At 47.5% G+C, this 13,757-nt stretch overlaps 1 protein-coding gene across 4 annotated transcripts in view; it reads left to right on the top strand.

Annotated features, from left to right (window-relative positions):
• Positions 1–5,866, top strand: part of TMEM121 (transmembrane protein 121) — a 219,324-nt gene extending 213,458 nt beyond the window's left edge. Inside the window, exons 1-3 of one of the 4 annotated variants that reach the window (XM_038413627.1) lie at positions 1,035–1,093; positions 2,701–3,418; positions 3,566–5,802. In XM_038413627.1, coding sequence (XP_038269555.1) covers positions 3,281–3,418; positions 3,566–4,219 — 792 coding nt within the window. In that variant the 5' untranslated portion in view covers positions 1,035–1,093; positions 2,701–3,280 and the 3' untranslated portion in view covers positions 4,220–5,802. Of the gene's footprint in view, positions 1–1,019; positions 1,094–2,700 lie in introns of those variants that run through there. The other 3 variants (XR_006273786.1, XM_043490934.1, XM_038413623.2) reach the window with 3 other exon arrangements.
• The last annotated feature ends 7,891 nt before the right edge of the window (positions 5,867–13,757 follow it).

Here is a 13,757-nt window from a genome sequence, read left to right as displayed (position 1 = left end):
TGCCCAACTGTGCCACTGGCAGAACCATGGCCTTGTGTACTGTTGCCTGTCTGAAGAGCGAGGCAGCCTCCTAGTTTTCCACACTGGTATAGCTCCTGAGCTGGAGCCCATCTGCATTAAAGTGCACAGAGCCTCTTGGACAGCACTTGTAGCCCATGCTTCTTTGTATGCATGGTTTGAAAGGTGGTGGTGTGTTAATTGGGATGGAATATAAGGCGCTGGCATAACCAGACCCTGCCCAGCATTAAACAGTGTTAAACAAGGTTCAGGGTTTGGTACACAGAGACCGGCTCAGTGCCATGGCAAACACCCCATTCAACAGTCTTCTAAACCTTTTACTAAAGATATAGAAAGGAAGGAAAACAGTTAATGTGTTTGAAATGCAAAGTTTTAAGTGAGGCTTTCTTTTTAACAACATCCCTTGTTCCCTTTCGCTGCAGCTGGAGAGAGTCTTTAAAATGAAAAAGCCCCTGTTTGACAATCCTTTAGATGATAAGAACATTTTCCATTTGCAGGGAAAGAGAAGAAGTTAATTGAGAGGGGCTGGGGCTGTCATTGTTGCTGTTGTTAAATAGGATCTCATTTCTCAAGAATACAAAACAAGACAAACAAGAGGGGAGAAAAAAGAACAGCAAAGGCAGAAAATGCAGCTTCTGTCTCTGGGGTTGACTCTGACATGCAACCTCACTGCTGGAAAAACACAGGCCCAGTACATGGTCTGACCAGCCACACCGAGACCTAGCAAACTCGTACCAGCATCAGGCTATTTAGGGCACTGGTTTAGCTACCTCCGTCAGGCCACAGGCGCACAGCAGTGCTGTAAAATGGATGGTCTTGGCCAGCTAAATCAAATTCTTATTAAGACTGTCATAAAAATAAAGGGAAGGTAAACACCTTTAAAATCCCTCCTGGCCAGAGGAAAAACCCTTTCACCTGTAAAGGGTTAAGAAGCTAGGATAACCTCACTGGCACCTGACCACAATGACCAATGAGGAGACAAGATACTTTCAAAGCTGGAGGGAGGAAGAAACAAAGGGTCTGTCTGTGTGATGCTTTTGCTGGGGACAGAATAGGAATGGAGTCTTAGAATTTAGTAAGTAATCTAGCTAGATATGCGTTAGATTCTGGTTTCTTTAAATGGCTGAGAAAATTAAGCTGTGCTGAATAGAATGGATATTCCTGTCTTTATGTCTTTTTTGTTATTTAAGGTTTTGCCTAGAGGGATTCTCTATGTTTTGAATCTAATTACCCTGTAAGATATTTACCATCCTGATTTTACAGAGGTGATTCTTTTTACTGTTTCTTCTATTAAAATTCTTCTTGTAAGAAACTGAATGCTTTTTTTTCATTGTTCTTAAGATCCAAGGGTTTGGGTCTGTGGTCACCTATGCAAATTGGTGAGGATTTTTATCAAGTCTTCCCCAGGCAGGGGGGTGCAAGGTTTTGGTGAGGATTTTGGGGGAAAAGATGTTTCCAAGCAATGCTTTCCCAGTAAACCCAGTCAAACATTTGGTGGTGGCAGTGGAAGTCCAAGGGCAAAGGGTAAAATAGTTTGTACCTTGGGGAAGTTTTAACCTAAGCTGGTAAAAGTAAGCTTAGGAGGTTTTCATGCAGGTCCCCACATCTGTACCCTAGAGTTCAGAGTGGGGAAGGAACCTTGACACAGATAGTAGGAACAAGCAAAAGAATAGGAAAGAGAAGAAATAAATTGGGTAAGGAAAAGAACACACAAAGCTGGCAAAGTCCCACAGCCCAGGTGGGGGCTGGGATTCAGCCACAGCTGGTAGAGGTGGTGATGTCATTGAGATCCCTCTCTCTGGCCTGGTCGGGTCAGGACACCTCTCAGGATTAGCACAAAGAAGGGCTGGGCCCAGGAGATGGTGGGGGTGCAGCCATGATGGTGAAAGTCACTCCAGTAGCCAGTTTTTCTCCCAAAGTCTCTTTCTGTAAGGAACCCTGAAGGCAGTGGTGAGTAGAACAGCCCATCCCCTCATTATTTCATCCACCAATTGATCCTAATATCAGACACACCAATACTGGCTTATTGACTTTCAGTCTCACACTGTTCCTGTTTACCAGGCATGCGCTTAACACAGTCCTTGAGTTATAGCCTTTTTGTTTGGATTCAGTCCCTCTGTCTCCCCTTTTCACCTTTTCCCATCAGCATTAGCTGTTTAGGTTATTGTGACACCTTAGGATCTTCCACTCCTCCCTTCTCACAGCTGAGCTCACAATGAGGGTAAATTGATAGGCCAGTCATCACACTGTGTTGCTGTCCGATAGAGACCAGCAGGGATTCTCTTGCACCTGAGGGCTGGGGTTCTTAGGAAGAGGCTTCTATTCCTGTGCCATTTGATGCATATTTCCTATGCAAATCCATGCAACTGCACCACCCTGCTGTGCATCTCCCTGAATAGAAAGATATTCTGCACTTCCAGAGTCACAGGCAGGCATTCTAATATTAGTACTTATTTAAGTTGTGCATGAAGAGAAGAGGGACATTAGTCTCCTGCACACTCTGGTAGCATTGATGAACAAGACTGAGTGTGCGGGACTCGGAGTCTCCGTTATAAGCAGGGAGTCCAGCTCAGAGCCTACACATCACCTCTAAAGCTGAGGAACATCCACAAATGCATCTTTTTACCCCTGGTATTTGTGACTGTTAGGCCCTTAACCAGTATTCTTCTTGGTCTCTTCCAGATTGCAGTGAATGGTGAGCCAGAGGTGAAGGTTTTAAACTCTATGCCAGGAAGAATGAACAAGGTTTGCCATGGATAATACAAATGAGATTCCAGCTGAGGTAGTGAGAAGCACCTAATCTCTGACTCCTGAGCCATTCTTACTGACATCAATAGAAAACCCAGCAAAGGGGCAGAGAATTTCTTAATGAAGGCTCCATGTGTTTAACCCCTGCATAGCTCTTGGGAACAGCACTGGAGAGTGTTAGGCGATGTCGTGGAGGATCTATCTGAGGGCTCAGTGTGGGACCAGCTTTGCTGCCTAAAGAGCAGAGCTACTGGATTTAAGCCTTTGGGATCAGCTGTTATGAAGGGTGACTTGGAATTCCTGGTGCATTTCTCTGCTGCAGCACCCTGATATGAGACCTTGGAAAGCTGGGATTGTCTATTGCTTTGTCCTTTCAGGGATTCTTTAGGGGGGGTTGTTCCTGGTCGCCTTGGTGCTTTGTCTATAACTGATGAGCCTTTTCACTCAGCCCAGGGGCCTCTTCCCTTGATGCAGGCTTCTGCTTGAAGTGAAACAAGGAGGCGCTCACCTCACCATGGTGCTGCCGCCGCCTGACAAGCGCCATGTGTGTCTGACCACCATTGTCATCATGACCAGTATGGCCTTCATGGACGCCTACCTGGTGGAGCAGAACCAAGGGCCACGGAAGATTGGGGTCTGCATCATTGTCCTGGTGGGAGACATCTGCTTCCTCATTGTGCTGCGCTATGTGGCAGTATGGGTGGGGGCTGAGGTGAAAACAGCCAAGCGGGGCTATGCCATGATCCTGTGGTTTCTCTACATCTTTGTGCTGGAGATTAAGCTGTATTTTATATTTCAGAATTACAAAGCAGACAAGAAGAATCTGGAGACGGTGGCCAGGAAGGCCTTGACCTTGCTCCTGTCCATCTGTGTGCCAGGGCTCTACCTGGTGCTGGTGGCCTTGGACAGCATGGAGTACATACGTACCTTCAGGAAGAAGGAGGATCTGCGGGGACGCCTTTTCTGGGTGGCCCTGGACCTGCTGGATATATTAGACATTCAGGCCAACCTGTGGGAGCCACACAAAACTGGGCTTCCCATCTGGGCAGAAGGGCTCATGTTCTTTTATTGTTACATACTGCTCTTGATCCTGCCTTGTGTCTCTCTTAGTGAGATTAGCATGCAAGGGGAGCACATTGCTCCACAGAAAATGATGCTGTACCCTGTACTGAGCCTGGTTACCATCAACATTGTCACCATATTCATCCGGGCCATTAACATGGTTTTGTTCCAGGACAGCAGGGTCTCCACTATCTTTATTGGCAAGAACATCATTGCCATAGCCACCAAGGCATGCACTTTCTTAGAGTATAAGAAACAGGTGAAAGAATTCCCCCAGAATGCTATTGCCCTGGAGCTCCAGCAGAACTCAGTCTCTCACAATCAGACTATCCACAGTACACAGGGCATTTCTCATGAGCAGTCACCCACCAGGGAAATTCTGGTTACATGACAGATCACCTCCGGACATCAGCATTGACTTGCGTTGCATTAGAGGTGTAGGGAGGAGAGAAGCTGCTCTCCCATTGTTTGGGGCATGCGTGATGGACAAGTCCCAGCAAGGAGAGCTCTTCCAGGCACAAAACACTTACCACATTTTAATCAAACTATGGAGTGTTTCCTAGACTTCTTCATCTCAGGTATAGCCATAGGAGTTCTCCAGGAAAACCAAATGAACTTGCAAAGGACCTGAACCAGCTACACCCTGTTTTCCTTTCCTTCCTTTCACCCACTCCTCCCCTGCCCAACCAAGTTCCTTGATGCTGAGATTTCTTTGTTCCTTAAGACTCTCACCTTTGCTCCAAGTCTGGAATGAAGATATTGTTACCAGAGTCCTTTGTATGGAATGGGAATGAGGGGGAGGGGCGTTTGCACCAGTGAATCCTGTGATTATAGATGTGTCTTACTCCAAACGGTTGTGTTTACTGTTCCCTATTTATAACTGTCTCCTCTTTGATCCTTTCTGGGAATGCCCATTGTCGGGTCTGGTTTAGTTTTGGTTTGCAATCCACTGGAACAGCTCCCTTTGCTATTAGTCCCAGCTGGAACGACCCAAAAAGTAGCACCTAACACCGTAAACAGCTATGTCTCTCCTCTCATTCTCTTGCTACTCGGCTTAGGCTGCTGGTTGGGAAGCAGGGATATCCATCTCTGCTAGTGCACTAAGCCAACTCAGTGGGTAGCAGTATTTGACAAGCTAATGTTAATCTAATGCTGGTGTTTTATGTATCTTGTTCACTTCAAATGACTCAGCACAATATTTCTATTTTTAGAAGGATCTCTCTCTTGCTCGCTCTGGCAGTGCGAACGCTCCTGACTACAACAGATGGTGCAGTGCAGCTGGCCTGGTGAGTCCAACCAGGGCCAGCATGAGTGGAAGCAGATGCCGAGGAGAGCTAATAATAATGCGATGATGATGATGATGATGATGCATTTCACTCCAGCATCAACGTTTATAAAAAGGGCTGCTTTCCACAGCTACTATATTTTTAAAAATAAAATATTTCCATAAAATGGAGAGAAGTGCTGCTTGAGCCGCGTGACCATGGGAGGGCTGGGAACCAGCATCATGTACAGATCTCCTCCCCTTTGGGCATGGCAAATGGCTCATACATGCAGCTGGGGGGCAGCTGAATAATAAAAATAAAAACCCAATGAGAACAAACCGGATTTGTAGTTTTGGGTCTGTGTTTGGAGGCATGTGGAAGGCTCGTAGTACTGCAACATTGCTGGTGTCCCATCTCATTTGGGATCTCCTGAACCCACAGCAGTTCCTGCCACCAGCATGCCAAGCCCCACAGCATCTTCTCTTGCTACTCCATCCTGATTCCAGAGCACACGGCTGTGCTCTCTTCTCCCCAGAGAGCACAATCATGGTGTGTCTCATGGCCTCCCCTAGGTGCCATAGCTTGCTTGTTCTGCCACCTAGAGCTGGTTGAAAAAAAATTGATGGAACAGTTTTTCATCAGAAAATGATGTTTCATTGATTGCAAAATGTTTCATGGGAATGTGTTGATTCTCAAGACGTTTTACTATAAAAAAAATTCCAAAATGATTGGCAAGCAAAATGGAGTTTTTTGCTTTGACTTTCTCATTTCATTTTGCGTTTCTCATTTCGTTCCATTCTGATTTTCTTGTTTCAGTTTGATTTTTATATTACATTATAAATATAAATTTTAATATTAGATGGTATTTAAATATCAAAATGAAACATTTCAGTTAGGTTATTTCAATATTTCAGAAGTGAGATTTTTTTTTCAGAATTTCCATTCTGTGAAAATTTCAACTTTAGATCCCAATACTGGATGAAAACAAATTTCAGAATGTCCCACAGGCCAGATGTGCTGGTTTCTCTCCTGCTGCCCCTACCCACCATAATACACCCATGCTGGTACTGCTAACCCCCAAAATAGCATGGTCATGCCACTCACTTCCCTCCCCACCCTAGAGCACATAGCTGCTGACTCTGCTCTCCTCCCTGACCCAGGAAGCTCTACTTCAAAACCCTGTGAACTAGTCTCTCATTCTGCTTTTCTCAGGGGACCATACACAATGCAGGGCACCAAGGCGATGGCAGGGCATTGTTGCCATGACACAGATTCTTTTTTACCCTGATCAGGTGCCCACGGAATCCAATTTGCCATCAGGCAATAACTGATCCTCACTGGTTATAGTGCTACTGTAACACACTGTTACCATCCCCTGTGCCTGACCCCCAAAGGTGTGAGTCTGTTGCTGCACCACACTACCCCCTTCAGAGGTTGGCTGTTCTGCACACACTGCAGCAAATTGTGCTTTTTAGTGCTGGATGACCTTGGTTCAACTGTAGGGTCAGCCAGGGCAGTGGCCAGCCCACTGCAGTGCAGATATCCATCAGCGGGCAAGGCAATGTTTTCAGACACAGATGCCTAGATTTCCTATATGGCCTGGCCTCTAGGCTGCTGCACACATCCCCCAGGGAAGGCGGGAGGCAGAGGATGGGCAGCAGTTCCCCAGCACTCTTGAAAGCCACAGGTGGCTTTGACGCTCTTTCTTTGAAGGAGATGGGGGAAGCTCCCTTAGTAGCTATGGACATGCCACCCTTCCCTGAGAGGTTCAGTGTGCAAGGACAATGTACAGACAACTCCCCCTCGCAGTGCCATGGCCCAACTGCTGCCCTGCCCCCTTTGGGGCACTGCACCCTCCTGCTTGCTGCCCCCTGTGCTCACTCATGGCCCTGACACCATCTGTCCCCAGGAGTCCCGAATCACTGGGCTGGAACGGTCTATCAGGTGCCACTGCAGCCCTGTGCCCTCTGCTGTGAAGCCTTGCTGCAACAAAAGCGCCCTTCCTTGTAGTTCGTGCCGAACCACCAGACCTTGCCATGGGTTGGAGTCCTCTTCTACGGCCTTTGGGGTTCCAGGCTTCACCCAGAAATCACTGCAGCCCCACAATACTCCCAGTGCCCTCCAGCAGCAGCTCCACAGTCCCTGACCAGGGCCCTGCCTTCCCTGTGGCCTACCCAGACCCTTTCCTCATGCCATCCCCACCCTGCAATGGGAGGAGGGCAGCAGGGTGGGAATTCCTGCCAGTTCCCGAGCCAGGCAGGACTGTGGGTTTCCAGGGCTGGCTCTGGTCTCTGTGCATGGGGGGGCCCAGGCACAACGCTTAGGCCGCTGGGAACCCCAGCAGGCAGCGCTGTGTCCTCTACAGCCAGCCTGCCAAGGCAGCCATCACTCCTCTTGCTTCAGAGAGCTCAGCAAGCTGCTGTCAGGGTGAGAGATGGATCTGCATGTCATCGAGCCTGCAGGTGCCCACTCTGGGGTGCGGGGTTGGCCCGTCACAGCCAGGGCTTGGGCACAGAGCACCGAGTGGGAGCTTTCACCCAGTCAGGGGGGATTGAACTTGTCCCAGTTACCACGTTCAGATCTGGATCTGAGCTCCCCCCACCCCCGGGAAGAGGGCAGGGCAGGGCAGGGCAAGGCACAGGATTGGGCCCAGGACTGGTTTGAGCCCATCTCTAGTCAGGACATCAGCCTTGTCCACATGGGCACCCAGAGGGCCTGTACTTAGCACGTCTCACTGCAGCGCATTGGGAAAGCTGGAGCCGGTACTCATTATCTGTACAGCAATGGGCAATCTGCACTGATGCCTCCCAGCGCTGACCGGAGAGCACGGTCATCTAGGAACAGCTAGTGTGAGCCCTTATGTCCATGGGATTTCGAAAGAAAAGCTACATCTCACCCCTCACACACATTCTCAGCCACTCTTTCTACTCTGTCCCACCTCACCTCAGCAACTCCAACCCAAGCCACACACCCCCCACAAGCTGAGACCGAGCCTACTCAGTGACCAGGGTTCCTCAGAGATGTAACGAGACAAAGCTCCTTCATGAGATTCCATTCGCACCCCAACAAAAGTGCTACCTTCCCTCACACAGAAGATGCTTCCTAGATGGCTGTGGGGACATAGGGATGTGATGTCCCTGGTTAATGTGGATGCCCATGGTTAGCTGGCACCCCACATGCTGAGTCAGAGTCACCAAATTCATCTCACACAAAGGCCATGTCGGCAACTTGGCAGGCTCCTGGCGAGGCCATATAATTGGTGCTAAATGGAGCTGGTGGCAGCTGCACTCCTCTTGAAACAGAAAGGTACCCCCCCATCCCTGCTCCCACCTCTCTGAGAACATGAGCCACAGTAAGTGATGCTCCATCTTGCTGTGGGGCTTGTACCAGATCTAGTGTGGGGAGTGTTCTGAGACTGAGAAATTACCTGCGAGTCCTAAGGGCCCAGCCAATCCAGGTGACCCAGGGCAGGGATCTAGGCTCCTAGTGAAAGCAGCCACTCCAGTCTACTCAGCATCGCTACCTTGTTGGGGACTCTCTCTGCTACCTGATAGTGCTGACAGACCACTCCAGCCACCCAGCTGTCCTCACACTGAATCTAGTCTCAATGGGACACTTCTCCCTATTCAAGTTTGTCTGTGGAGGTCACTTCCCCCCTGGGTGATGCTGTAGGGACTTGTCCACTGGGATAAAAACCAGGGAAGGAAGAAAAGCAAATGGAAAAAAATCAAACGACTTTCAAATAGCTCCAAGTAGAGTAGGTAGCACTGGAAATTAGACATCTCATTCCCTTCCCAGAAAGAGCAAGAGAGAGAAGAGCAGGTATTTAAAATAGACTAGCAGAAATTAATTAAATTGCTAAATTACTCTGGAATTACATGATAACCCTACTGATGCCATTAGAATACATCATGATTAGCATCAGTGCAATTAACTCCCAAGTACCTAATAACATTCTGCCCCTCTTTTTGGTGTCTAATTAATTTATGTCCCATTCTTTTATAGCTTTTCCCATAACAGATATATGGGAAACCTACCGACCCTTCAAACTCCTGCAATGCCTCTGGCACTGGTACTGTATAAAGATGCTACACGAGTGCTAACCATGTTCCAGATGATGGCTACTGTCATTTGGAACATGGGTCAGTAATTTTTACGGGACACAGCGTAACTCCTGCATCCAGGAGATCAGAACAAAGTGATATCCACTGCATTAAGCACTCATACAGAGCCGCCTTCCAGGCTGCCATAAGTCATCGGACACAGAACTTGTAGCTAATGGGCAGTCTGATTTCACTGCCTTCCCTCCCTCATCCCGGTCAGTCAATCCAAAAGTTACTGCTGGGAAGTTCTGCAGAAGTCATCTTCACTGAGCACTGCCCGTGAGCCACAGCTGCTGCACCTCCCTGCTGCATTCAGGCAAAGGAATGTCAGAGTAACAGCCTGACCCCAGCTCTTTGCATGTCTCCAGCACCTTTCACTGGAGGAGCTCAAAATGTTTCCCGAGCAATGAAGGCTCCAATCCCCTTGCCAAGAACGGAGAGGGAGTGGCAGGGCCAGGGCAGAATTTAGCTAATTTTCTAGCTGAACGGAGAATACTGAGAGCTGTAGCCACAATCTGGCACAGGTGTAACACCGACAGACCTTGGTCATCGGTGGGCGGGATTTAACCTGGGGCCTCTGGAGTTCATGAACCTCTACCACATGAGCTAAAAGCCAACTGCCTCTTACCTAAGGCCGTAGAGCAGACTCATTTTATCTCTCTCTTTAAATGGTCTCGGTGCCACTACATGGGACAGAATACCACACCCAGGAGGTGTGTGGGTTACACAGGCACTGCTTCATTTGTAATGAAAGAGGTGCTGGGGCACAAATAATTTTTTTACATTCAGAATTGATGCAGCAAGCCCAGACATGCCGGGGCCATGAAATGCCAAGCCTAGAGGTGCGTAGGCTCAGCTCTGGCACAAATTAAACATTGGGTGCAGGATCAGTGCTGCCCCCTCCTTGCCATCCTGGGAATGGCATGCTTGTTGCTGGTGTCCCTGCAACCTCCTCACTACTCCAGGACAGATAGCTGCTCTGGCCTCTCCTGGCTATCTGTCTACAGGGTATGCACACTTCCTGGACTTCTGTCCCCATGGAAATCAGTCTAACTTGGGTCAGCCCATACTCAAGACCCAGGATCCTGAAAGGTAGGTGAGTCAGAGCCCGAGTCCTGCTGTAACTCGGGGCCATGCCTTGTCATTTTGCAGTATGGACGCTGCTCAAGCCACAGACCTGAGTCAGAAGTTCTGTGTAGTGCAGTGTGGATGCCTTAGCATGGCTGTGAGACCCAGGTCCAGCAACTGTAAGCCCAGATTTACAATGCAGTGTGGACAGACCCCATTGTGATGTTCCCCTCTGGTGTTATCTGGACCGGTGATCTGCTAGGTCACTCCAATCCCTGACTCTGGGAGCCAGCCTTACACTGCTCTGCTGTGAGAACCTCAACTCTTGGGCTGTTCACACACAGCCTCTGGCATGTAAGCTGCTCCTTGGATTGTGAAATCAAATGACACTAGCCAATATTTCTGGTCCCAGACACAACCCTAGGAACCTCCGTCTTGCAGAGTCCAGTTATGCCCACTGGACGCTGCAAGTTTATATGAGTTCATCAATTTAACAAAGAAATTGATATGTACCAGACTTGTTATCCCAAGAGGAATCTCTGACACACTTCAAACCAAATGCACTGTTTCAGGTAGAATAAACAAATGTATTAACTATGAAAGATAGATTTTAAGTGATTATACATCAGAGTATAACAAGCCAAATTTGTCAAATGAAATAAAAGCAGAATGTATTCTAAGATGATCTTAACACTTTCAATGCCCTTACAAACTTTGATGCTTCTCACCACAGACTGGCTGGTTGCCCTTCAGCCAGGCTCTTCCCTTTCATCAGTGCTTCAGAGGGTTGATGGTGATGTCTGGAGATGGAGATTGAAGAGAAAGAAAGAGCATGGGAAACGTCTCTCCCTTTTATCATGTTCTTTCTTCCCTCTTGGCTTTGCCCCCACCCCCCTCTTCAGAGTCAGATGAGCATTACCTCATCACAGTCCCAAACTGACAAAGGAAGGGGGGTGGCTCACTCAAGAGTTCAACGGATCCTTTTGTTGCTGCCTAGGCCAGCATCCTTTGTTCCTGTGAGGCTGGGCTGGGTTTGTCCCACACATGCCCTGATGAGGTGTGAACTGCCTCTCTGGTCTTGGAGAGTTTTTGCCTGGGCTTATTTTAAGCCATAAAGACACATTTTCAGCTATAACTATATACATGAAATTATATATATATATATATTCATAACTATATACATGAAATTATGACCTACAACATTACTGGCAAAAAGAACAGGAGTACTTGTGGCACTTTAGAGACTAATTTATTTGAGCATAAGCTTTCGTGGGCTACAGCCCACTTAATCAGATGCATGCAGTGGAAAATACAGAGAACATGAAACAATGGGTGATACCATACACACTATAATGAGAGTGTTCAGTTAAGGTGAACTATTACCATCAGGAGAGAAAAAAACTCAACCTTTTGTAGTGATAATCAAGGTGGGCCATTTCCAGCAGTTGACAAGAACGTGTGAGGAACAGTAGGGGGGGGGAAATAAACATGGGGAAATAGTTTTACTTTGTGTAATGACACATCCACTCTCAGTCTTTATTCAAGCCTAATTTAATGGTGTCCAGTTTGCAAATTAATTCCAATTCAGCAGTCCCCATCATAGGGCCTAATTACATCAACCACACTATCAGAGACTCATTCACCTGCACATCTACCAATGTGATATATGCCATCATGTGCTAGCAATGCCCCTCTGCCATGTACATTGGCCAAACCGGACAGTCTCTATGTAAAAGAATAAATGGACACAAATCAGACGTCAAGAATTATAACATTCAAAAACCAGTCAGAGAACACTTCAATCTCTCTGGTCGCTCGATTACAGACCTAAAAGTCACAATATTACATCAAAAAAACTTCAAAAACAGACTCCAATGAGAGACTGCTGAATTGGAATTAATTTGCAAACTGGATACAATTAACTTAGACTTGAATAAAGACTGGGAGTGAATGTGTCATTACACAAAGTAAAACTATTTCCCCATGTTTATTTTTCCTCCCTACTGTTACTCACACATTCTTGTCAACTGCTGGAAATGGCCCATCTTGATTATCACTACAAAAGGTTGTTTTTTTTTTCTCTCTCCTGCTGGTAATAGTTCACCTTAACTGATCACTCTCATTATAGTGTGTATGGTAACACCCATTGTTTCATGTTCTCTGTATATATAAAATCATTCCTACTGTATTTCCCACTGCTGTAGCCCACAAAAGCTTATGCTCAAATAAATTTGTTAGTCTCTAAGGTGCCACAAGTACTCCTGTTCTTTTTGCGGATACAGACTAACACGGCTGCTACTCTGAAACCTGTCATTACTGGTAAAGAGGCCTGTAGCACCTTATAGACTAACAGACGTATTGGAGCATAAACTTTCATGAATACCCACTTCATCAGACGCATGTCATTACTGTAACAACAATTATAACATACTGTAACAGTTATAACATTACTGTAACAACAATAACTATAACATCACTATAACAACAATGCTCAGTGCATCATGAACCTTCCAAAGACACCCAACATGACAAACTTTGCATTGGATACCACACAAGCATGTGATAAGGTTGAACATGGGGTGCAGGGGGTTCCCCCGAGGCACAGAGTGTCAGACCCATATGGTCCCCATTACCATAGCACCTGAGTGCCTCACAATCTGTAATGCATTTCTGCTCACAACACCCCTATGAGGTAGAACTATTATCCCAACTGTACAGATGGGAAACTGAAGCACATGGAGACTAAGTGACTTGCCCCAGGTCACATCGGCAGTCTGTGGCAGAGCAGGGAGTTGAACCCAGTCTCGTAAGTCCTCAGCTACTTCCCCGACCACTGAGCCAGTCTTCTCTCTAGCCCTAAAATGACAGTGTAACTGGTGTGACTCTGGCCCTTGTATTGGCCTCGCTCAGGCTAAGCAGTGCCTTAGCCCAGTGATTTCACTCTGCCCACGACATAGGGTGCTAACTCTTCTCCCCCTCCCATTGCCTTTTCCTACCTCTTATGCTCCTACCAGCTGCCACTGGAACCCACAGTAACACCTTAAGCTCTGCCCAGCCCTGCGCTCACAGATCTGCTCCCTAAACCTCCACTGCTGCTGCTCCCTGCGAACAGCTCATTGCTAGGCAGAGGAGTTGGGATGTTACAGGTAACGTAGCCCATCATCCCCCACAGCTGTGCTGGCTGGGATCCCCTGCACATGCCACTGGTAAGATATGGCCAAGATTCCTCCAGCAGGTAACACAGATGCATAGAGTCTAAGGCCAGAAGGGACAGTTCGATCATCTAGTCTGACCTCCTACACACCACAAGCCTCTTGTTAACTGCACCACAAGGACATTACAAGCAAAACACCGAGGGATTAGGAAGCATGGAAATGACCTGTGACAGTAACATAGATCCATAGACTTTAAGGGCAGGAAAGGCCCACTGTGACCATCTCATCTGACCAGCATGGCAGAGACCAGAGACCCTCACTCAGGGATTCCTGCCTCC

The sequence above is a fragment of the Dermochelys coriacea genome, chromosome 8 (assembly GCF_009764565.3).
Source record: "Dermochelys coriacea isolate rDerCor1 chromosome 8, rDerCor1.pri.v4, whole genome shotgun sequence".
Lineage (NCBI taxonomy): Eukaryota > Metazoa > Chordata > Testudines > Dermochelyidae > Dermochelys > Dermochelys coriacea.
This window is presented reverse-complemented; position numbering and strand designations above follow the sequence as displayed.